The 26,927-nt window shown below is 38.3% G+C and overlaps 1 protein-coding gene across 3 annotated transcripts in view; it reads right to left on the bottom strand.

Moving 5' to 3' along the window:
- Positions 1-26,688, bottom strand: part of edil3a (EGF like and discoidin domains 3a) — a 126,469-nt gene extending 99,781 nt beyond the window's left edge. For all 3 annotated transcript variants that reach the window (XM_085425309.1, XM_085425311.1, XM_085425312.1), the window contains exon 1: positions 26,306-26,688. In XM_085425309.1, the coding sequence (XP_085281435.1) occupies positions 26,306-26,369 (64 nt within the window). In that variant the 5' untranslated portion in view covers positions 26,370-26,688. The remainder of the gene's footprint in view (positions 1-26,305) is intronic.
- Positions 26,689-26,927: the final 239 nt, after the last annotated feature.

Raw genomic sequence — 26,927 nt, 5'->3', positions numbered from 1 at the left:
AGTCATATCCAAGACAAATTAATCTTGCTATGTTATCAATAACCAAGGAGAAGTAGTGATTCTTGTCAAAACTGAAAAGTGCTCATAAAATGTTAAGTATGAGTTGACCTTCAGGACAATGGCAAAGATCTGTTAGGTGATCTTTGTGTGCAAATTTTATAAAGACTATTTGAGAATTAACAATTCTTGTGCATTGTGGAGTGACGGTGGAAAGGGCAATGGACAAGTCGCTGTCCATTGCCCTGTGGCTTTGTGGCTTTGTAGCCTTAGACCAGTACAGTGGACCCATAATGAATGCAATGATGTTTAATGCCAGTGTGATAAGAATATGCAACTTTAGCTTTCTTTAGTCATCAAAATAAAGGATGACCTGCTGAAATTCAACCTGAGCAGAATGGAAAAGAAAGCCACTTTTAAGTGGCTTTGAATGTGGCATGGTAGTTGGAGTATTTCCCACAGAACCTTCTCTAGGGTTTACAGAAAACGGTCCAAAAGAGAAAATACCCAGTGAGCGGCAGTCCTCTAGGCAAAATTGCCTTTGTTAATGCCAGAAGTCAGAGGAGAATGGCCAGACTTCTTTGAGCTTATTGTAAGACAACAGTAACTCGAATAACCCCAGCCAATGTATGGAGAAAAGCATGAACGCACTACATGCTGAAGTTTGAAACAGATGTACTACAGCAGCAGAAATCCATACTGGATCCTACTCCTGCCAGCTAAGAAGAAGAAAAAACGAGGCTACAATTTGCACAGACTGCTCTGATGAGTCTCAATTTCTGCTGTGACATTCAGATGATGGGGGTCAGAATTTGGTATTAATAACATTAAAGCATAGATTCATCCTGCCTTGTATCACTCGTTTAGGCCTGTGATGGTAGTGTAATGGCCTGGGGGATATTTTCTTGGCAATCTTTGGGCCAATTGCTGACAAAGTCCTTCCCTTTATTATCACAGTGTACCAATCTTCCAATGGCTGCTTCCAGCTGGATAACATGCCAATTCACAGAGCTCAAATAATCTCAAACTGGTTTCTGGAACATGAGAATGAGTTCACTGTACTCAAATGGCCTCCACAAGTCTCCAGAACTCAATCCAATAGAGCCCCTTTGGGATGGAAGATTCACATCATAGATGTGCAGCTGACAAATCTTTAACAGCTACATGATGCTATCATATCAATATGGTCCAGAATCTTTGAGGAATGTTTCCAGCACTTTTCTAAATCTGTGCCACAAAGAATTAAGTTTGTCCTGAAAGCAAAAGGTGATCCAACCAGGTGCTATTAAGGTGTACCTGCAAAGTAGCTGGTGCGTCTGTATGATAATGGCATTTAGCTATGTTATTCATATATCTGCTGCAATTATGTGTCTCTCTTAAGACACAAGTTTAGGAGACTTAAATATAAGGATTTTCTTTTTCTGTAGCAAGTATTCAAACCATATGGCAACATATTCACAATAACGCACAAGGTACATATTGTGTTCAGAATTAAGAAACTGATGTGGGCAAACACAGAGCCGTAATATAAGACAGATTCTCATTTTTTTAAAGTATGACTGATTGAAAAAATTCAATTAAAAAGAAATGTAAAATTCCTGAAACTAATAATACGACAAACTGTATGTGAATGCATGTGGAAGAGGTGCTCAGTCAAATAGAGCATCAAATTGCTATTCCAAGCATAAGATAATGAAAACCCCATGGATGAGTCTGTCTGCAGAGAAGTGTTTTTGTAATGTGGTCAATACAGAGCGCAGACATATCCAAGGTTTGATTCATACTGTTTTTTTGACATGGAATCGATATGTTTCTTAGTCTTAGAGTCAGTGTGCAAAACAAAGTGTCAACATAATAACATATGTTCTTGAAGGTAACTTAGTCTGTATGATTTATTGAATTCTACCACAAGAATACAGTAACAGGAAAAAAAATCTGACAGCCTAACAGGCAATTATCAATAAAATGAAAACTCTCATGCTGGTTACTGAAACCCTTTACAAATGAAATGTGATTGATTGAAAGGTAAGAGATAGAAAACTAAAACAAGCAAGTGCCCTTCAGTGCCATAACAAAACGATTCATTTGCATTTTAACTTTTGATACTCTTAAAAAGACAATCATTAACTGACTAACACTCTGTTTATTGAGATTCCTTGGCAAAGACTTTAATATCACAAAACTAACTGATAAAAGAACAGATGGCCAGGTAACCTCTGGGTATTCTTCTTCTTCTGCTGTAAACTGGTGTAAACCTTTCATAAACCAGAACATCAGTGAGATAGTAGTTAATTCAGCTCCGCAGTTATAAAAGTTGAAAGTCATTTGAACAATACAGCAGGAGGAGTAGCGATTCTTTTGGGTTCAGTGATTCATTTCATTTTTGGTCATATTGAATAAAATATTAAATTCATTTTGTAAATGTTTGTAATTTTAAAGGTCAGAAGAGGAAATTATTCAGAAATTGTGATTGAAAAAAACTATTAAAAAAACTAATCTCAAGGCTTTATAATGAGTCTATGACATTGTCACTATTGTGTCACCCACAAACTGGTGAGTGACGTGGTAGCTATGGCCATTTTTTATACATCGTTTTCAGGTAGATGTGATTTGCATCTCCACTCATAAATTGGTCAAATATTTTTTTTTAAAAAAGCTGTTTTCACTCTTATGTATGCAGGGCATATTCTGCCGGGGTGTTGTACAACCAATAAACAAAAGCAAATGAGGTCCCTGAGTGGTAGAGCGCACAACCCCATTATGCAGCAGAAGCTCTTTCCTAAAATTTTATGGTAATTTTCCACCCCTTTGTATCAGAAACCTGTGTTCACTTCAATTATCTGAGATGGAACTCTAAAGGTTAACTGCTATTGTCTTTCACAAAAAAATAATAAAAGCTCTAGAACAGCTGAACTGACACAGTGAGGTTATTTGTTTTATTTTATTTATGTCTTTTTTTTAAGTCAGGTTGTATAACGCCTGTACACTCATATGATACACTAAACTGTCAAATGTGTCAGTTGTATAATTTGTGGCACAGAAATCTGCTGTCATGGGCTTTGGGATGTACTTAAGGCAAACACCTACCAGAGCCGCCATCTGTTATATATAAAATTCACTACTTGACACTGACAGTATGAGAAACAACGCCCAGGATCACAGTAGCTGTTTAGTTCCTAAAAATTATTTTGTAGGAAAAGAATTTTTGATGGCACAGACTTTGAAGAAGGAAAAGGCACTTAAAGGTCATCAGGACCGCTTTCCCCTTGTGCGGTGGTGCTTTATATTCAACTGAAGGGCCTCTGAAGGTAGAAGAATTGTTCATCCAGAGATTTGGCTCATAAATAGTGGGGGAAAAAACAAGGAAAAAGACAACACTGTAAGTCAGCATGACTGGCATATTCAGGGTGGGCCATTTATATGGATACACCGTAATAACATGGGAATGGGTGGTGATATTAAAGTCCTGTTTGTGGCACATTAGTATATATGAGTAAAGTTACGTTGAAACCAAGCACACCATTGTTTTTCTTATGACATTACCAATAAGTTTGATGTGTCACATGGCCCACTTCCTATTGAAAAAACAAAAGTTGTATCCAAGATGGCCGACTTCTAAATGGCCACCATGGTCACCACCCATCTTGAGGAGTTTGCCCCCTCACATATACTACTGTGCCACAAACAGGACTTTAATATCACCAACCATTCCCATTTTATTACGGTGTATCCATATAAATGGCCCACCCTGTATATTACCAACACACCTGATACTGTTACACACTGTGATACTGATACATAAGAGCAAAGCTTATGTTAGGGTTTTCAAATACTAACAATTAGAGTATCAGCTTAGATACTCGTTCACAGCAGGATGAGCGCTGTGTTCGCTTCCTCCTGTTGTTACAACATATAGCTCTACTGCAGATAGGCAGGCACGCAGCTCTGTCACTCACTAGTAACGGAAGTAGCTGGCATTCACAATACTGAACAACACTTTAAGAGGAATGTCAAGAAATTGAACAGCTACCATAAATATTAAAGAAGCCAACGCACACATTAACGTTAGCCATCTAACTATTAGCAGTGATATGATTACTACATTAGCCATCTGTTACGTTATCATTAAGGTAATAGCTAGCGGCTATGATTAATATTAACAACAGTTAGCAGGCCTGCCCACGTGTAACGCAATGTTAATACAATGCTACAAGTTAATACATTGTTAATACACAGTGTTCATTTAACAGAATATCATAATTATTGGCTTAAAGTCATAGAGGAAAGCTGAGAAACATCTACTAGCCTACAGAAACCAACTCTCCCTCAGAAAATCTAAAATAAAAAGTGTTGTCAAATATATACACCTTTCACTTACGCTGTTTTTTTCTGCCATTAATAGATATAGTAAAGACTGAAAGGAAAGAGAGTGGAGAAGACGTGCAGCAAAGGGCCAGACTCGAACCCGGGCCAGCAGCTATGGTCGCCTGCTCGTCCCACTGAGATAAACCAGCGCCCTACACTTTTGTTACTGTATGTTTTATGCTATTTAAACCACCTGAACACCAGTGCCATCTTGCTCTACTCTTTATTAAAAAGAAAAAAAAAACCTTGGTATCACAAATTTCATTGAGTAACCAGTATTTTCATTGCTTAAAGCAAGGAAGCTTGGCTACATGATTACAACTTGTGACCCGTTTAATTTAATTTAATTACTCTATTATAGTGTCAAACTACTGTAGTATTTGTCAAGCTGGAGGAGAATATCTGAAATTAAAAAGGAATCAATCCACGTCAAGAGGTCTCATTTTTCATTGTGTTCACCAAATGACAAAGCAGGGAAAATATAAACTAAATCTTGGTTTCCTTTTGAAGTGTGTAGCTAAAGAATAATTTGTTCACATCAAACAAGAGAGGAGAACCTTCCGACTCATTCCACTGTATTGTTAGTGTAGAGAAAAGGAAGGAGGGGTGAAATTCTCACTCCTCCTTAATTGGATGTAATAGCTAGAGGGAATAAACTTGGTTTGGCCTCAGGGAGGGGAAAGTAAGAAGAGAGCGAATATGTTTGAGAGGGCTGAAAATGCTAAACATCCATGGAAAACTATAAAGACAGACAGTGTGGTCCTGGTAAGCTGAACACGTATGCAAACTACCGTTCAGAAACTGCCTTATAAAGATAAAGGCACAAAGAGAAGTAGAAAAAAATTAACATACAGGAATGTGGACTGGAATTAAAGTCACCAGAGAAGCGAGACAGAAGAGAGAGATCTAAAGGAAGCAGCACATCACACAGATGAAATGGGTAAACGATAACAGAGCTCACACTGGCCACCAAGTCTGTGAAAGCTTATCGAAGGTCCTGGTCCAGAGAGACGATATCTACGCCTTTGCTGCAGGGACATTTGAGGATGAAAGAAACCTTAGGTGCTCCTATTAAGTCAGACAGTTGGTGAGCACATTCCTTTACACCGCCCCCCTCTGAGTTAAACAGATTTCTATATCTACTGGAAGTAAGGAGGTCAAACAAAGGGCTCAGTCAGGTTTTACTTTATAACAAGGAAATTTAAGTCTGTTGATGTTTGATATTAGTTCAGCTTTTTTACTTATTCTTAAGGCATTTACAACCTGCAAAGTGTGTTGATATTTTTTGAGCTGTCATGGGAGATGTCATGCTTTATGATATGGCCTGCAAATATAATTTTTCCTAATACGCTTAAATGTGAACCCATTGACGAATACAGTCACGCCAGTGTTTTGATCTAAGTAACCAATGCAAGCATTTCTTTGCATTTAAGCACTACTTTGTTTCATTATAAGTTTCTCATTTTAAACTAACATGCAATAAAAGGGGAAATTGAAACCAAACAAAACAGAACAGTATTTAATTGAACCAGGCAATTGGATACATTTACTTTATTAACTGTTAAATCTAAATTCAGAAGCAACTCAATCTCTCTTTTTCTGTATTTTCTAAGAGAGTTCCAATAAACAACAGCAAGAGGTGTAGCTGTGGCAAACTATGCGTTCAATATATTCCCCACCCTCGTAAGGAAGGAGGCACAGATGTGTTTCCTACACTGGCTAAAATGCAGAGAGAATCATACATAATACATAAGAAAAGCAAATTATTTCTCGTTTATTTGTGGGGGGCTTTTAAATCTGTTGTTAGGCATTAAACAAACAGTTGTTTCAACTCTGTTACAACTTTGATCACTATATGTTAAAAGCATTTATGATCCAAAATTCACATCCCATAATTCGTATGGTTTGGTTGAGCTCCAGTCAGCGTGAGGCCTGAGGTATCATCAAATGTAATCATCACCTCTAAGGCCTGCACACCCAAAAATCTGTCTTTGGAGTCCTTGTCATAAAGCAACTTCTGTTACCACAAAAGCATCCAAAAATGGAGCTCAAAGGATTGGAGATCTCTCTTGCCAGCCAGGAGCATCCTCTGAATTTTATAAGTTTGGTTATGCTGAAATCACTTTCTTGCTCTTTTCTTGCCTCTACTGCTTCTCTGACTTCATAGTGGGAGTGTGCTAAATTTATTTTTTAGCCACTCTGTACAGAGATATATTCCCACAGGAGCTCAAAATTCCAGATAAGACCATCAAGGCTAGAGTCCGTGGTGTGGTTAAGACCTAAACTGTGCTTAGAGAAAGAAAAAGTAGAGTGGCTTGAAGAGAGGGAGGGGTTTTAAAGAAATGCCCATCTAGCTTATTTCTTTTCTTTTGTGTAAAGGTCTCCATCCTTGTTAGCAATAAGCTGGTCCCCCATTCTGCCCTCTACTGTTTTCATTACTGTGCATCCTGCCTCAGCCAGCACTAAGCCCTGCAGAGGTGCACAGAGGGCTTTCGTCTGAGGATAAGATCGATACTTCTCCTCATCATGGGCCAGGGGCAGCGATAATGCACTCAGCCCAAGGCCTAGAGGGTTCACAGGATTTTTTTTTCCAGCAACTTGGGATCTAGCTTTTTCTGAAGTTAACCACTATAGTATGAACCATGACTACAGAACAAATGTATGCAACGGTTACAGAACAACAAAAACATTTTAGATTTGAAACAATTAAGAGGTCCTTAAAAAATCTTTGATACACAGATGCAGAAGCACGACCTTAACTGACAGGGAAAAGTATTCACTGCTCATATCATGCACCTGTCATGAATGTCTTATTAATCTAGTACTTACAATTTGGATTTAACATCTTTCAGCCCTATCCAAGGGATAATGACTGAGTGGTTCAACCAGCAGACCCAACAATGCACTGTGCCTAAGCAATCCTCTTTTATATAAAGTCTTTCCTTGACACACTAGTTGCATTGAAATACACAGCATCAAAATTTAAGTGTGGGTTATCATGTTAGTGTCCTTTCTCAAGCATCTATTCTATTAAATAGTAGTGGCTGCTTTTTTTTCACAAGTATTGCATTACGTTACTTAATTATTCCCTGGAGAAAGCAATTCTTTGCAAACATATTGTTACATTACTTTTAAATGACTCCATAACATGGCCTGGGACACACTGTCAAACTTAACATTTAACAATATAAAACTCGGAGGCTGCAGTTCCACACACTGACAAAAATACCCATCGTAATGAGGAACACAAGCTTGTTCCTTACGTGTTTATGTATTACACAAGGCCATTAAAGACAGAGGCATTAAAGCTGGAAAACAGCCCAAATAGCACTTCCCAACACCAAAGTGATTCTGCTGTTTAACTAACCTCCGAACGATCTCAGCTGATTTTATACTTTGTTTTATTTTATGTTACTTATACAAAGTGTTCAAGAGAAAGTTAAATGCTGCAGTACTTATTTCAGGTTTAGTATCCCTTTAGGCTGATATTAAATATCCTATTAAAGATGATGACCATGCTTTCACAGTTCTGAATTTTGATCTGAAACACAGAGTTCATAAATATGACTCTTATAAAGGAAAATAAGCTGGGGTGATGAGGTCAATAATAACAGCTAGTGCATGCCTGTGCTATTGTTTGGCCTCCTGTTGGCACCTAATGTACACTGAACAAAAATATAAACGCAACACCTTTGTTACTGCTCCCATTCCCCATGGGATGGACGTAGAGACCTAAAATTCATTCCAGATACACAATATAACCATCCCTCCCAAACAGTGGTCACAAATCAGTCCAAATGTGTGGTAGTGGGCACATCTGCTATATTGAGATAATCCATCCCACCTCACAGGTGTGCCACATCAGGATGCTGATCTGACATCATGAGTAGTGCACAGGTGTACCTCAGACTGCCCACAACAAAAGGCCACCCTGGAATGTGCAGTTTTGTCTCACAGCAAAATGCCACAGATGCCACAAGCAATGAGGGAGCGTGCAACTGGCATGCTGACAGCAGGAATGTCAACTAGATCTGTCGCCCGTGCATTGAATGTTCATTTCTCAACCATAAGCCGTCTCCACAGGCGTTTCAGAGAATATGGCAGCACATCCAACCGGCCTCACAACCGCAGACCTCGTGTAACCACACCAGCCCAGGACCTCCACATCCAGCAGGTTCACCTCCAAGATCGTCTGAGACCAGCCACCCAGACAGCTGCTGGAACAATTGGTTTGCACAACCAAACAATTTCTGCACAAACTGTCAGAAACCGTCTCAGGGACGCTCAACTGCATGCCCGTCGTCCTCATCGGGGTCTTGACCTGACTCCAGCTCGTCGCCGTAACAGACTTGTGTGGGCAAATGCTCACATTCGATGGTGTCTGGCACGTTGGAGAGGTGTGCGCTTCACGGATGAATCATGGTTCACATTGTTCAGGGCAGATGGCAGCTGAGAATGTCCCAGTTCTTGCATGGCCAGCATACTCACCGGACATGTCACCCATTGAGCATGTTCGGGATGTGCTTGACCGGCGTATACGACAGCGTGTACCAGTTCCCACGAATATCCAACAACCTCGCACAGCCATTGAAGTGGAGTGGACCAACATTCCACAGGCCACAATTGACAATCTGATAGACTCCATGCGACGATGTGTTGCACTGCATGAGGCAAATGGTGGTCACACCAGATACTGACCGGTTCTGGGTCCCCAGACCCCCAATAGCGCAAAAAACTGCACATTCCAGGGTGGCCTTTTGTTGTGGGCAGTCTGAGGTACACCTGTGCACTACTCATGATGTCAGATCAGCATCCTGATGTGGCACACCTGTGAGGTGGGATGGATTATCTCAATATAGCAGATGTGCCCACTACCACACATTTGGACTGATTTGTGACCACTGTTTGGGAGGGATGGTTATATTGTGTATCTGGAATGAATTTTAGGTCTCTACGTCCATCCCATGGGGAATGGGAGCAGTAACAAAGGTGTTGCGTTTATATTTTTGTTCAGTGTATGTAATTAAATTGAGAAATGTGAAAAAAAAAAATAGGGGTGGTAGATGTTTTAACGCTGAAAAATGGGTCATTTTAGCCATCTGCTAGGTGGTTGCTAGGCAACGTCCCAGCATCATAACGCGATGCATAATTAAACTTTTGTAGTGATACATATTATTTTATTGTCATAAAATAAAAAATTATACAATGTTTTTGTAAGGTGTTCTAGGTGCATAAATGCTAAAAATTGGTACAAGGTAGGCAAGACAATAACATCATAATACCTGATATGATACTATTTCATATAATGACTTTCAGAGTCATAACATGTAATGTATATGCCAAGTGTGGTTTCTCAACTTCTGATAATTTAAGAAGAGTTTGTGGCTAACAAAACAAGCACGTGAGACAGTTTTCCATGTGTTTATGAAGGAGAAATAAACAAACTATAATCAAAAGTACCGAAAAGGTAACACTTCATAATATGGCCTGTGACTATCATATTTACTTACAAATACTTAGAGGTACATATTCTGCAATTTCAGAGGTAACAGTCAGGTTGTTACAGGAAACAGTGAAATAATTATACTGTAAGTAAATTTAAATAGTGTATGTGTAAGTAATTTTATGTTGTGCATTAGTAATTTAAAGGTTTTTTACACGATAGAACACAAATTAAACTGTAAGTAATTTTAAGTATAATATAAGTGATTTTAAGTACTCCATCATTTTTTGGTGATGATCGAGTATTATGGAGTGAATTAATGCTGTATTTTTACATCTTTATTTAATACTCATTATGTTGATGTGCACGATGGATGTTCTATTATTCGACTGTGTTAAGTTGTCTGACGCCACTCCATAATGCGAATCTTGCCATGAAAAATAAAATGTACTTACAATGTAAGATTTCCAAATATGTTTTTCCACAAGAAATTATGCAGTAAATTAGTTATACAGTACTTAAAATTACACAAAAATTTGTGTCTCCTTTCCTGTAAAACACCTGAAGTCATTCACAACAAAAATTACTTGTGTTATTACTTACATTTACCTATATTACAACTGTTTATCTGTTCCCTTTAAAAGCCTCACTTGCTACCTCCTTTATTCAGTGCACCTTGCTAAGTATTTGTATGTCAATATAATTACCCTGTAATTTCAAACAAAGTACACTGACATTCCATTTAATTACAGGGGATTACACTTTTTTTCTGAGGCCATAAGGAGAAGTAGAATAAAAAATAGAAAACTTTCTTTTATTCAATTAGCTATCTATCAAATTACAGAAAAAATAGAAACATGGCTATCCCTCAGTCACAAAAGTAAAAGCCAAAACAATTAAATAGTGCTCAAATCTTTCCTCTGATGTAATTCTCAGACAGGCAGAGATGCATAGCATCAAGGCTTTTTGATGGATTGTGCTAATTATTATGATTCAAAAGCATCCTATTTCAGGTTCTTGCTCATTAAGAGTTAGAAAGGCTAATTGGATTAAGTAAATATGTCATTTTCCAATACAGCCATATCACAAAGGAGTAATGCCACTTGGTGCCTTTCAATTTTTTTTAATAATTGCGGTCATCAGATTACGTATTTGCACAGACATATTGAGCAGTGTGGAACATCCATTTCATACTGCTAATTGCTGTAATCCCATCAGACATATTATTTTCAATGGTAACACTCATATAATGGGCACCTATATCATTCTCTAGCATGCTTTGCTACCTGTCTGAAATTCTTGTGAAGACAAAAATGTCCTTTTAAAAAGCAAGCTAATTGAGTTTTGTTTTGAATATGTTTAAAGGTTTGAAGACGCTGGTAATTTACTATATTTGTTCTTCAAGTCCTGTTGAGGGAGAACTATGAAAGACACCTGCTTCCCACCACCATCCACTGGACAGCTGATGCTCTGATGCAACTTCACAACATGCCTCTCTGCTTTCTCTCAGCCCCCACCCCCCCTTTTCTCTCTGCACGCTCATTACAGATGCCCTAGTTTGCTTGTGAGCCAGGAGAGCCTCGCTAGCCTCATTACAAACTTGGACACCTCCCATCTTTTGTACCTTTTTTCCAGACAACATCTCCCACATTCATGCTTGTATCCCAGAAGTAGCATAAAAAGATTCATCAAACATGTATAAAGGAGTAGAGCTCACATCTCATCTGAATCTTCGCAGTAACCGCTGAAGAGGAAGGTGTCTGTGACGGAAAGTGCCGCTGCAAATTAACAGGCAAGGAAAGACAAACTAGGCGAAGCAAAAATGCATTTTAGCTGGAAACTGTGACACAAATTTACGGGATTAATGCATATTCAACAACACATCTAGGCATTTCTTTGACCCTGTTCCTTAAATGTTACCTCATTAGCCCTCTTGTTGTCATGATGTTTTGCATTTGGCATTTTGGATGAAAGAAAAATTATGCCACACTTTTGACTGAGCAACGCTGATTGAAAATTCACAAAGAATGCACTTGTACGGCAAATGCAAATGTTTAGTCATGTTTTCCCAGCTTTTGCAAGTGTTTTTGTGAGACAGGGAGACACAGGGTGCTTCAGAGAACCAATCAAAACTTTGATAAAAGCAGGAAATATGGCTAATTTAATATTTCCACATTTCTGCTTGAGAATTTTATCAAGAAAAATTGAAATCAAGATTTGTGTAAAATTCTACATGTTTATTTTCTTGTCAAAAAACACACAGGAGGGTTAAACCATGCAGCTCACAAATGTCTAATGGATTCTGAAGCCTGTTAGCTTAGCATAAATACAGGAAATAGGAAGAAGTTGTTTCATTCGATTAGCTAGTTGTGATGCTAAGTGTGTGAAATCCTTATATAAAGTTTGGTTTGGTTTGGTTTTTTTGTGGTTCGTATTTTCATATGATTACCAAAATAAATCTATGTTAAAAACTGCTAAAGAGGCAACAGATCACAACAATGACACTGTTATAATGGGTGTATTTTATGGGCATGCTCACATATTAAACATTATAGTTATACTGGTTAACAACAACATTAACCAGTATAACTACCTGTTTTACCTTTGACACAAAGAAAAGTGAGATTTCCACCTGCTTCTATCCACCACTGGTATATTTTGCAAAACAAAGCTTCCCTTTTTTTTGCAGCAATACCTGCTGCATGCAGTGCCTTGTTTGAAGTAAATTTTAACACTTTAGTTAATGAGAATTTGAAGGGTTTAATTTACTTATATAAAATTCAGTCTGCTAATATAACAATTAATATTATTACAGATTAACCAGCACTTTAAAAGCAGTGTTGAATCAAATTAAACATAAGCTGTTTACTCCAGTTAAATACTGAATGAACAAATGTGAGAATGGTACTGATCTCGTTTTCTTGCCAACAGAACAATTACCATCCCCATTAATTAACAGCACATTTATTAAAATGAAAAACACATGGATGACATGATGAGCTACTTTGTTCTGTCTCACTGAATAGCAGGTCCTTCACCTGCCGCAATTTATTGTTAGGTAAGTTTACACAGGCTATTTGAAAAGTCAAAAATTGCTGGTAAGCTCTGTTTAATGTTCCTCTTCAACGCAGGAAACATCGAAGGACATGAAAAATACTTGAAAAATATCTTCTGATTCTTGTTCCCTTCATACTTCACACCCGAAGGCCTAAGCTGTGCATTGTGTGCAACGGAAAGGGCAGGCCTTGACAAATTGAATTTTTTTTCATCCTGCTTACCCCTTGGTCAGTGAATTTCATGTAGCAGGCACTACTTACTTAGAGATTCAGTGTCAAGCAAGAAAAGGCTCAGTGTGAGTGATGATGTACAGTCAAGGGTGATTACTGAGCTTCGACGTAAAATGCTGTATTCACTTTTCAGTGATTTTTGTCTTTGCCTTAGCACACATCTTTAAAAGATAACACATCTTTGTAACCGAACAGCATGTGACACAGACAGATAAACACATGTACTAGACGCCGCTAGTGTCCAGTCGATAGCATTATTCCTATTATCCAACCACATCTCCAACGAAATGCAGCAACAACTAAAGAACTATGCTTCTATGTGTATAATTATAACTTCTAGAGTTTGTGTATGCAAGAGAGGAAGACAGCAAGAGTGAGAGTGCAATATCTCACAAAGACTCTCCTTCAGTGCACTGAACACAGTTAAAAATACACACTGCAATTTAAACTTTGAACTTTTCAGTTGCTAATTTAATCTGTCACACTCTTCACAGGTTCAACACTCGGTGCAGAACAAGATTTCAAGCTTAGTCACAATACACTGGCAGAATCTGCAATAGAGCACACCCACCTAGGACAAGTGAACAGGTTAGAGAGATCAAAGTTGTAAATATTTCATGTGCCTCAAACAGTGGTGAGTTGTACAAAGGTCTGTTTCAGAAAGTAGATAAAATAGGACGATATCAAACATGGTTAATAATGCAAGTTAGAATTAGGTTGGGTATACAACCTAATGTGTTTACAAGGTGGCAATATGAAAACTAAACTAAATAAGAGGGAAGTAACAGCTTGAAAGCTGAACAGTTCATACATTAAGCATAGGCTGACATTTGTTTCATTTCTTCCTGTCTGCTTCCTCTGATTGCTTTCTCTAGAATGTGAGAAGTCCTAAAAGAGGCATAAAATTAAACATGACAACACCAGTGTTGTAACGCTTGACTATGCTATAAATGACTATGCTATAAATGACACACTTTTTCTTCTTTATAAAATATGGAGAAAGTGAAAACAAACAATTTAATGGTTCTTGTATAACTCAGTGGTCTTGTTTATCACTGAGAACATTTATTCTGTGGTTTCTGTAAAACTGATTGATTAATTGACTGAATTCACAAACGTTAAAGGAAAAATGGTTAAAAAACATCTGTATTCAAACAGGCAAGCACGTTTTAAAGACCACATGGCCAGCTTGTGTAGCAACAAGCATATGGATAATATCAATGCATATCATTACATCTGCACATTCTGGCAGCTGCTTATCATCCTGTATTTCCACACATGCTGTAAACAGTTTTAATTTTAGAAAAACAGCTGCAGAGAGGTACAGTTAAACTATGTAACTGTAACAACTTTGCCAACATACCAATTGTGTCCCAGTAGTTAGCTAAATCTGAAAATGAAGCAGACTACTGTTACTCTGCTATGAAGTGTGAAGTAATGATGTGTCTGTTACATAATTGCCTTGTTTTTTCTGTGTCTACCCCACTTGGGCATCATGGTGGTGCAATGGTTAGCATTGTTGCCTCACAACGCGAGCATTCCTTCTTGGGCTCCCACAGGACTATGAGAGCTGAATTGGCTGAGCAGTAGATAAAGTGCTTAAAGTTTATAGAATAAATTGTTGTATGAGGCTGTGGTGAAACACAGCTTCTGGCCTAAAGCACTCTGAGTGATCACCGTGACCAGAAAAGCACTAAATAAATTCTGGTGTGGTTCCATCAGTGTCTCTGTTAGTAATGAAATGACATCTCAACAGCAGTTCGGTTACAACATTTATACCACAGATTTGGTCTTGGTTTCAGACATTGTTACACTTTGTTCCATTAACAAAAACCCAAAGAGCACAATTCAAAAGCAAGGGCTGCACTAAAACTTTAATGTTTTACGCTGATGTTCGTTTTGGTAATATGGAAACTAAACCTTTTTCCCAATTGACATGACCCTGACCTTTGACCCATGACCTTTAAGTATTACATACAAAAATAGTTGGGCTGAAGCAGAATAGGCTGAAATCTTTAAACTGTAAAAACTGTAAAATTAATGTAACCTTGTAGGGCACTGTATTGAAAAAACAAAAGAAAAAATGTGTTGTACAGCTCTCTTCGTGCCCTTTCGTCTGATATACTACTTGGAGATTTTTTCAAGGTCAACTTTGACTTTGGGTGCTAACAATGAAGGTTTAGCTCAAATGCTTAGCCAATTTAGATACTCATGGAGTTTTTGCTGATTTTGACCTTGACCTTTCACCAAACTTGAATCAGCTCGAGCTGTTATTAGTATCTCGCATGACACAAAATTTGAAAATAATATCTTAGTAATAATATCTGAAAACAGATTCTCAGATTATCTTTAACAATTTATGTATCTACTGTATATCGTACGTGCTGGGAATGGCTCTAGCCTTCAATGAGAATGAAAAACACGAGTGGATCGAGAACAGGTGAACAGTTGGATTCTCCACATTAAGCAAAAGTTAGGAAGTGGAAAGAAATACTGACTTTTTGTTCACAAATCAAATTGAGTGTTTATTCAATTCAGTTCTGTTTGATTTAAAGCATGCAAACTGGTCACAGTGGTGTCAAGTAATATTTTAATGTTGGTATTTTAGTATAAAACCATAATTTTCTTTCTACTTACTATGTGCTATACAGGGTTAAGACCTTAATAAGTGGTTACTGCTACATTTGGCTTGCCCTTGGTTTATTACTGAGCTAAAAACAAGAGAAGCTCATCTGAAACTATTGCTGTCTTGTGACATGTTGTTGAGCATTGAGACTCTAGCAAAAAAAGTTATCAGAAACTTGTACCTGAAAGTACAAATCTGGTGTAAATTGTTGCAACCTTTGCCCTTTTTGTGAGGGCAACTGACTGTGACTATGTCTCACTTTGATTTTCGGGCAGGAGTGGTTTCTGTTCGATGAACATCATGTTAAAGGGAATTTTCATCCTGGCTCTCAGCTCTATTTTTTCTCCCTCTTTCTACCCGTGGCTGGTACTACAAACCCCAAGGGTAATCTAAAACATCTGGATGGAAAATGTTGCACTTAAAAAAAAAACTGCACTTATCTTCAAAATGGATAACATATACATTATGTCGTTACCTAAAATTGCTCTTCTGAAAAAAAAAATGTTTAAAGCAAAGGCTTCCAGTTGAAACTTGTCATATCCAGACTGATTGTATCCTGCTTCCTCTCAGTCACTCACCTGTTTCTATTCAGCGCAATTTAGTGTAAACTCGGGCTGACTCACACGATAAATAAATGCATGTTGTTTTGTGTTTTGCCAAATGAGTGAAGTATGGATGCACTTCCACACTGTGAAAAACAGCCAGAATTGCTGCCTAGACTTGGTGTGATGACATTTCTGGGTTACCTCTCCAAGCTTCAAGCACAAAAGCCAACTCTTCTGTACACACACAAACACACACAAAGAAAAACAGACAATACATTCAGTGCATGTACTAATATACTCAAATGTAAGTTGAAATACTGTATAATACAGAGCTGGCAAGTCTTTAAGTGTAAAAAGCTGAAAACACCTCAAAGAAGTTTTAAAATAAATTATATGTTGCAAAACAGTTACAGTGTTTAATTAATTTACATGAGTGCTAGTTATTTCTTGTAGGTTTTATGGCATCATAACTGTCAATCAAAGACAGAGACATAATTCAAGGATTTTTTTTAATATAGACTGAGTTGGGACTCTTCATTTAAGTATGTCCTTGGGACAGAATCAGGAGGCATCATCTCCTTGGGACAGGTGGCTTAAGCACTTAATCTCATCTAAACTAAAGTAAGTAGACTGGCCTGACTGAATATGGTGGGTTCTTTATCAGACCAAAGACTAAAGTAATCAATCTCATTTTAACTACAGCAGCTTCACTTCCATCCGAAGCAGTTTAACCATATTTGTAATTAATACAACCAGAAATTGTCTCTTTTTGAGAGATGTAAATGAGTCTAATACTCCCATACAAAAGCAAGAGTTACATTCTTTGTTTGTCAACCACTAAAACTTAAGCAAGCTGAAACTGCTTACATCTCATCAGACTTAACGGCTGCTGCAGTTCTGCACTTAATGCAAAATACTTTATTCTTCCTATTGATCCGTTGGGGAAAGGTGAAGTCTTCACTCATGGCCAAAACCAATAATGAATGCTGATACTGGTGTGATACCTCCCTGTCAAATACAGGGGGTCCTTTGCACTCAGCAGGCACACCCACTGAGCATAGAAATTGTGCTTGGCTGAGGATACACTTACAATCCACATTGACACTTGTCAGTAAGCTTTTCATTTCTCCCTCCTCCTAAATACCTATCCTCTTCCCACACACACACACCTACACTTGGCACACCTACACATCTGCATAGGCAGTTATTGATAAAAACAACATTCTTAAAATAATATAGAGAAAGATAGATACAAACATTTTAACGATATACAAGAAAACTCTTAACGTTCCAGCCAAAAAATACCCTGGTTTATCTTCCTTTCATCCAACTTGACTGTTACCAATTGTTTACCTTGTTAGGCTTCCTTATCTGTGAAAAGTTTGGTTTTAATATTTTTCTTGTGGCCCCAGGGCCTTTCTTTTTGCAGTATACCTCTGATTTTTAACCTAAAAAAATGGTAGCTGAACCTTGAGAATTTGAATTTTTAAAAAAAATCCAAGTTTGTTATGATACTGTACCATGACTGAGAGGTATCAGAATACATCTCTGACATAAATTTGTTTTATTTATATTTTAATATTATTAACAATAGTCACATCTGTGGTGTCGATAAACAAATCTAAAAGGCACTTTTACGCATTTAAAACCTATTTCCCCTTTCTGCCTCATGCTGACAGACCTTTATCCATCAAAATGCAAAGATTTACTCATTTACAAGAGGAGCTGCGCTTCTGCAAATTACTCCATATAAGTTTAGTGAACAGAAAATTATGATATTTGTGCTTTTTTCTGAATTTATGTGCCAATAAAAGAAGCATTGCAGGAAAAGGGCCAGAAAAAAGATTTTTTTTCCCATCTTTTTATACTTAAACTAGCCTGCGGTGCTTTTTCAAATTAATCATTTCGTATTTATTGGTGAGTCACACAAAAATGCATTGCGGATACAAATTTTAGTGTTAAATTACATACAGGTGATGTCTTCTGAATGTCACACATGAATAAAACAGTGAAGTAAGATCGCATTTGCAGGGGGAAGAATGCTGTTCATTGAGTTACACAGATCAAAAGTGTTTTGAACCTTCAGCGTTCCACTTCTGCATGCTTTAATACTTTATCATCAAACTACGTTGTGCGACCACCGTTCCACCACTAACAACCATCCACTGGCAGTAAGGTTTAGTACTAGCAGAGATACTGAATTGTCTGCTGTAAGGAGGAAAATCAAGTAATCAAAAAGAAATGTCATTTTCATTTATAATTTTGGTTTGAAGCATTATGAAAACAGCATAATTGAGCTAAAATTGTTATTGTGTCACATGTGTCACTTTGAAGTGATCCACTATACCCTTTAACGATTTCAAACATGCAGGTCCACTTGTTAAAGTGCATATATTTGAAGTTATTACCTGCAACTTTTTTTGCATCACATGCAGTGAGTCTTCTTGTGCCTCCAACAGTTGAAACATTAATTGTGACCCAGTGGGATTACTTAAACCCAGCATGTGGTCTTGTTAATACTCAAGCTATGAAAGGGACAGGCCGCTGCATGTTCTTAGCTGAAAAATGAATGTACACTCAACGATAACTCACACTACAAATGAAGAATTTGTATAATCTTTTTACTCAAGCTACGGGGCTCTTCCTGCTTTTTTTCCTGACATTAACACTTTGCTAAGAACGCCACAGCTTAAGTCAGCTGTCATAATGTTATATATTGCCTTTAGTCAGTGATAGAACTTTAACACTGTTTGGGGAAATACAGAATCAACATTTCCATAGTTTTGTGAAGAGAAACATCACCTTTGAGTTAAGGTCTATGGGAAAACAGACAAGCTATTGTGTGAAAATTGCTATTTTTACTGGTGATCAGTCTTTGTGTTTATCTTTTGTCTCTTTGATGCCTTGAAGAATTCTTCCTTTTCACTCACTGCCAAATGCAGAGTTAAGCAAAAGTCACCTTGAGGATACAGAACTGGGCTTCAAACACGATAATTTTCAGTGTTTCAGTGACGGTCACATGATTATTGTACCATTACTGCAAAAGTCTTGAGGCACCTCAGTTTTTTAGTTTTTTTCTAATGTGCAAGGAAATGGGAAATAGTTGGATGATTTACTAAAATATGTGCAAACATAAATGGAAACCACAGTATATAAGGGGAAAGAGAGTTTCGACAATCCTAACAAGCCTGAAAGTCCATTTTTGGTAGGACCGCCTTTATTTTTCAACATAGCCTGAATTATCTTGGGGTGTTGCCTTTTGTTCTGTTCTCTGTCAGGGTGATCCCACATTGTTGGAGTAATGTTGAGGTCCGTGCTCTGGGGAGGCCAGTCTATGACCGATAGTGTTCCATTGTCTGTTTTCCTATCCAGCTTTGCTTTTGCTGTATTGGCAGTGTGTCTGAGATCATTGTCATGCTGGAAAATGAAACCATTATTAGGGCTGTGCCATATCATATCATTTGTGAGGATTAGCTTTGACTGTTTGGTATAAATTTTTACATGATATTTTTACACTGACGATGTTGTAGCATCCCCATGCCTTTGTGTTCCCCAATGCATGCAAGCAGAGAAGCCCAGGCATAACTGACAGCAACAGCCACAAGTCAGCCAAAACTAAAACTACTTCAGCAACCTCCAACAAAGCACAGCACTCAGCAAAATATGCAAGGAAAATTGTTCCTGCCAAAGGTGGGAAGAACAAATGTGTTTCATGACTCGAGGAAAAAAACACACACATTGTCCAGGCTACGAAGGAAGACATACAGTACAGGCAGCTAATGATGTTCAACCCATTCAATTATTGATGTGTTTACAAGGTGGCAAAACAGGGCTTAAAGCATGAGCCAAGACTCAACAGCAAAAATATGGCTCATATTTATAATGTAATAATATTAATAATTTGGTACTTTATTTATTGTTAAACTACACTCCCTGGGTTACTTTTGTGCTTACATTCCACACATCTTGTGTCTCTCTGGCACCACACTGCTGGTAGCACCTTATTTTTATAAAATAGATTCACACTTCAAATCAGGAAGTGTGTCCTCAATGACAGTAGCTCATTGGAAAAGAAGGATGGAAAATGTCTTTCATTTGCTGCTGCCCGAAGCATCGATAAAATGCTCCAAATGTCTTTTTTGTCAGAAATATCGTAAATTTTCTCAAAGTGTCATAATCTAATTTTGAGGTCACATTGCCCACCATTAAAAATCAGGGGTTTTCCAGTATTGCATGGTCAAATAAAAACCTGATGGTATTTCTCCTCATTCATAATTACACCAGTTTTGACAAGATCCCCAACACCACTGACTGAAAAGCAGGTCTAAACCACTTTTTTGAGAATGCACTGCACACAGTGCTAATATATGCAAGTTTTCCCCTCTTTGCGAATCACCCTGTTGGGGGAAAAAGGCAGCCAATGTGTAAAAGAAAAACTCTTAAAAACAAAACAAAAAAATCTGGAGAACTATTTCTCGAGATGTCTTGATGCATGCTCAATCATCCAGGTAAAAAACTCCCAAAAAGATGATTCTGTTCATCTGGACATAGATGAACAGCCTGGGAAATGTTTCGTCACTCATCCAAGAGTGACGACTTCTCAAAACCACTTTAATGACAAGAAAGTCTGGGAACCTGAAAGCTAAATATAAAGAAATGAGGGGCAGCTCAAGACTTTTGCACAGAACTCTAAATCAAACAAAACCACAAAATGTTATAAAATAACTATGAAACATCCATTTTTTTCCTGTCTGAAAGTTTGCATTGACTAAAATAGGTCTTTTACCACCATGCTGCTATTTTCTTCTCAAGGCTGCATTAAAGCTCTTTGGTAAGCGTTTCCTCTTCATATGTCCTTGCAACCTTGATAACCATCACTCCAGTGCCCTCCATATAAGTCAAGCATGAAATGTAGGCAGGAGAACTGAGATGGCAAAGACAAATAGCATTGTATGCATCACCTTGTCAGCATGACAGACAAATGAAGTCTCCTTCAAATATAAAAAGGATTAGTGAACATCTGCACTGACAACAAATATCCCTATTAAGTTCCACAAAAAAACAGCAGCGCTGGCAATACATCACTTAGTTCTATGTTTTGATATTCTATGTTGCATTTTCTTGTGCAGGGGTTGTTGTCCAATGAGTTGCTTGGAATCCGTTGCTAATCATGGCTGCTGATTTGACAGAAGTCTGACCTCTCTCCACTGATTAAGGACTGTGCCATTTAAAACCGGATTGAAGAGCACTGTAGAGGTAGGTCGCCAGTTATTGTTATTAAAAGTCAGTCATACATCAACCATAACCTTTAGTGGCCAGTAAAGGTAATGAGGTTTGGATAAATCTGTACAATTAATATGCATTATATCCATTTAAATGTCTGCAAACAAAAGCTCCATTTTATTAAAGATATAATAGAGATGGACCAAAATTCTGAGTCAGAGTAAAAAATTTTGTTTTTGCTGTTATTTATTTCCTCTTTTGTGGCAAGGAAACAAATACATCTTCTTTTAAAAGGCTTTCATTTCTTCAGCACACTAGTGCACAGCACTGTAGAGCTACAGTAATGTGCAAAAGGCTTATTTCTTCATATTTTGCTCCCAAGGAGCTAGACTCTCTTTTATTTATTTATTTTCTAAATAGCTCTCCTGGCCCTCTAGCCCTGTGGTATAAGCAGAAGAGGATGGATGGATGGATGGATGGATGGATGGATGGATGGATCTCTCCAGGTTTCTACAGGTATGCCAAATTACACACAAATTGTACTGAAAATCATCAGGAGAGAGGTACAACAGTGTCTACAGTCATCTGTAAAACACAACGGAGGCTCTGGTGAGGTTTTGGGATGCTTTACATTCAGTGCTATTGAGCATCTTCTCAAACTTGATGGAATTATGAAGGCAAAAACGTGCGATTCGATTTGATCCATTATGCAATACCATCTGGAAAGCATGTAATTGGCAACAACTTCATTTTCCAGCATGAAAATGGTTCCCAGTACAAGGTCAATGCATTTAAAGCATACCTGGATAGAAAAACACAGTTAAAGACTATCAGTCATGGATCGGTCTCCCCAGAGCCCAGACCTTATTGAAGCAAGTGGGATCATCTTGATAGAGAACAGAACAAAAGCAGCCAACATCCAAAGAAGAGCTCTGAATGTTCTTTAAGAACCCCAGAGAACTTTTCCTGAAGACTGCTTAAAGAAATGACAGGGAAGCTTGCCTAAGAGAGTTGCGGCAGTGTTGAAGAATAATTGGGTCGTACCAAATATTGGTTTTTTAACCTCATTAGGATTGCACAAACTCTTGCCTTATATACTGTATTGCCATGTATATTTGTAGTGTTTTCCCATTTTATATACAGAAATGAGGGGTGGCTCTTTACTTTTGCAGAGCAGTGTAGGTCACATGTCATTCTTATTAAAATTCATTGGTACATCAACCATAACCTCAGCTGCCAGTAAATGTGTTGACCTTTCAGATAAATCTATCAAATCAGCCTTGATAGATTTATCTATCAAGTCGGTATATCTCATTTATATCCATCCAACTGTTTGGAAGCAGAAGCTCAATTTCTCTCAGCTAAACAAAACTTCTGCTGCCCTTCAGTAAGCCTCCCAACCTCTCAAACCTACATCATATTGAGCATGATGAGCAATTTAAAGCTGCCAACATTCGCAAAATTGCAATATTTCTACATTAGTGTATTGTTTGACTTCTTCAACTGCGTTAAACAAGTGCAATCTTTGGCTTAAATGAACAGCAGTCAACAATATTAACACTAATCATGGCTCACCAATAGCAAACAATCACACTGCCACTCCAGATGGCTGTCCATTCGACTAAAAGCCTCTAATTGTGAAGTCCTTATCACAAGACTGGGGCTAAAATTAAGATGCATAAAACTCATTAAGGCTAACACTCCAAACAAAGCACAAAAGCGTCTTACATATCCATCCACAGAACCCACGGGTGCAGTCATGTGCTTTGTCCAGACAGACAGGCAGGACCCCAAACAATGTGTGAGAGTCAGCCCCAGTAACCAAAGAGAGGAGGTGATGTATTGCACGCTGACATGGAACAATGCAGTCTGTTTTACCTGAAGGCGAATCTTTCTACCCCATCAATTTGTTTCAGTGGACAGAGGCACCCTGTGACATCCTCCATGCAGTGTTTGTTAGCCGCTATCTCAGAAGACACCTGCTGTCTTTGAGCAATGACAAAAGGTAAGTAAACCGTATCTTCAAGGCAACACAAAGAGATTTCTAATAATCACAAGACATTTTTTTCTGCCACTTTCTTCATGACAGCTGAATGCTTTCGTGTCCCTTTTAATCTGACTGTGGATTTTTTAAACATGTCAGACTGACAGCAACGGTGACGAAGGGGTTCGGTTGCAAATATAGCTGCCAGGCTGACCAATATGACTATGGCTGTTGTTCAAACACAGATGAAACGTTAACACTGTCGATTAACCTCCATTTCCTCCTCTAACAAGCTCCCTTTTGTGACTAAGGTTACAGCTTAACTCATTTTTGAAGCAGATGGACAAAAAAAATAAATCCCTTTACAATAGCACAATTTTTAACTGGGATATGATTAATTGAGGGACTAGTCCGGGGTTTATTTTTAACTCACTGAGCCTTGAAACAAGTCGACCCGCGGCACCACGGCTCTCTGCTCTTCCTGTACATTCATTATGCCAGCCTACCAGGGAGTATTATGTCTTGTAACAGCTGACTGTGAGTTGACACTGTGAGGCTTAGGGAGCCTTAGAAACTCTGCTTGGGGCACACTCCCAGTGTAGAGACTGAGGTCTGTCTGACATGTGTGACTCCTGAGGCAAGCGTGTTGCTAAATGAACAGAGACAGGGACAATGGCATGACCCACTTCTATCAGGACTACCCTGTTTTCTTTATCAAAAATATATATATATATATGTTTGTATCCCACAGGTACGGCTCTGCACTGATGGTGGAAAATATATAGCGGCCAAAAGCTTAAACATCCCCATCACCAGAGGACAGAAAGGGCAAAAGGGGGGAGGATGTAAATGATGGGAACGGTGATTCAGGGAGTCAGGTTAATCTATAAGCTTTCAGCAGTTTTCTCTCTGCATAAAGCAGTGTGACATGTTTTGGTAAGACCTTACATTAGACTTCAATGTAGGGCTGCTCAATTAATCGAATTTTAATCACGATTACGATCTGGGCTTTCAACGATCATTAAAAATGACTGAGCCGATTATTAGCCCCTCCCTCATTTATCCGCGACACCTTAAAGGCCGGTCCGTGAAAATATTGTCGGGCATAAACCGTCCGTGGCGCAAAAAAGGGTGGAGACCGCTGATTAAGAGGACCCGAGGGAAGCTCGGAAAGCTAAGCAGAAGTTATTTGGAGAGGAGAGTGACTGCCGTTGGTTGAAAAGAGAGTTTAAAAAAAAACTTCAGTGGTGTTGCACACTTTTTTATATTATTTTTTAAAGTCATTGTTAACCCTTTAAATCCGGTCAGAGCAGCATGCTACGTTTTGCGTAACTATTTTTAAATCCCTTTAGAACCTGAACCGTGTAAGCTAGCGCAATAATTTGTTTTGCATATGAAACCGGAGGAGTTGTACTTACATCTTATGCCATCAGCTTGTCCTCGGTCACGGTTTCGTTCCACATATAGCTTTGCAAAAATTGCATAAAAAGCGCTTGCAGGAACAAAAGCATAATATTCCAGAAACACGCTTTGCCGTTCCTATCAGCTGTTCGTAACACTTCCCACAGTGAAATGATGCACATGCTGTTTTCTTTGCAAATTTGCATCATAGGATTGTTTTTTGTTTTTCCTGCAGTAAATAAAAATTGCTGTATCTCCAAAATAAAACTATGAAGACACTCAAAATAAATTTCCTGTTGTTGTAAACTATTTTTTGCAACTTTATTGTATTTAAAGTTTTGAGGGATAAACCTCTTAAATTTCTCCAAGTAGAAATATATGTAAACAAAACAAAAGCGATTTTCTATTTTTTTTGTAGTTTATTGCACTTTTTTGCAATTTATGTAATTACTATGGACTTAATGCATACATATTATTAAAATATGGGCTATAACAGTTGTATTGATGTATAGCAACTTGAAATGCTCCCACAAATGGCACTACAGCATGTAAAAAAAATAATAATATAAGCTCTGGTGGACTTGGTTCTATAGTAGGTCTTAAAGGGTTAAATAAATATCGTCAAATAATCGTGATCTCAATTTCAGTGAAAATAATCGTGATTATCATTTTTGCCATAATCGAGCAGCCCTACTTCAATGTCCATTTACCCTACTTGTAATATTGCGCTGGTTAATAATGATAAGGCAACTATTACAGGATATATATCACCTCTAGATTTGTCTAGTCACCACGCAAGAAATCTTTCTATTCCGTTTTTTTTCTTCTTTTTATATTGGTTATTAAAAAAAGGGAAAATAAGGGGAGAAAGATGCCTTTGTCCCTCTGCATTAATTAACGAGAGCTAAACCTGGACCCTCAGCTTCTTTTACCCCATGTAAGCTTCGCACATAAGCCAAGCAAGCAGCTGAAGATGGTCACTGTGAGGGCGCACGAAACACTGGAGCTGTGCACATTTGCCTTAATTGTGCGCAGTCTCATGTGGCCCTTTATCAAAGAGCAATTACACACAGATAAAATACACAATCGGCCGCTTGTATACTCAAACAGGTCTCCTCTGAACACAATCAAACCAATTAACTAACGAGTCGTGCACGGATTTAAAAAAAAAAAAAAACGTGCCGAGATTGCTCCGTTTCCCGCGAACAATACAGTGTTGAACCGTTCATGTGGGATACCCCCACTCCCCACGATCCTCTTTGAATAATCACCAGCACTTTGTCACTTTCAGTAGAATATGTAAATATGCCAAAGGATTCTGATCGATCCCCTGTTCGGTGATGCTCCCACGCTAAAGAACTATTTGTGTGGGGAAAAAGAAAAGAAAAGAAAATGTGACAATGATTATTTTTGCCTGTCACTTGTTCCGCTCACCTTTCACACGCTGTGGGACAGCGGCGCTCAAGCACAGGGCGACGGAAAGGAGTAGCGGTCCCATCCTCTCACAATAATCAGGTCCGACTTCCAAGGTTACGGAGCTGTGGGTAAAATCGCGTGGCAATAGCCCAAACTTCTCCTTCCTTTGCTCCGGCTGGACTGTGAGGGTTACCCTGAGAGCTGTTGCTATATGACTATGTCCTCTCAGGTAAAGTCTTGCGCTGTGATAAAGTCGACAGAGAGGGAGACACAGAGAGACAGAGTGAGAGACTCGCCACCTGGATTTTGTCCTGCAGGAACAAGTGGACTGTGCCTGCCGGGCACTCCTCCTACCGCAGTGGTGCGATGTAGTGGAGAGAGCGACGTGTGCGCTCACTCGGTGCTGCCGGACGACTACTGTCAAACCTCCCAGAGTCAGAAGAATTATCACTTCCGCTACACACATACAAAATAAAACTAGAAGTGATGACTTTTAATTTGAACTGCGCTTCATTTGATGTCTCGTGTATTCAAATAAATAAATAAATAATAATTAGAATTAAAAAAAAAACAAATAGTACCATGTTTTTCGCCGACTTTTATTTTCTTATTTTTAATTCTCTCTCTCTTTCTGATATCA

Source organism: Rhamphochromis longiceps, linkage group LG12, assembly GCF_057381845.1.
Source record: "Rhamphochromis longiceps isolate RC_006_pf linkage group LG12, R_longiceps_female_GT1.1, whole genome shotgun sequence".
NCBI lineage: Eukaryota > Metazoa > Chordata > Actinopteri > Cichliformes > Cichlidae > Rhamphochromis > Rhamphochromis longiceps.
This window is presented reverse-complemented; position numbering and strand designations above follow the sequence as displayed.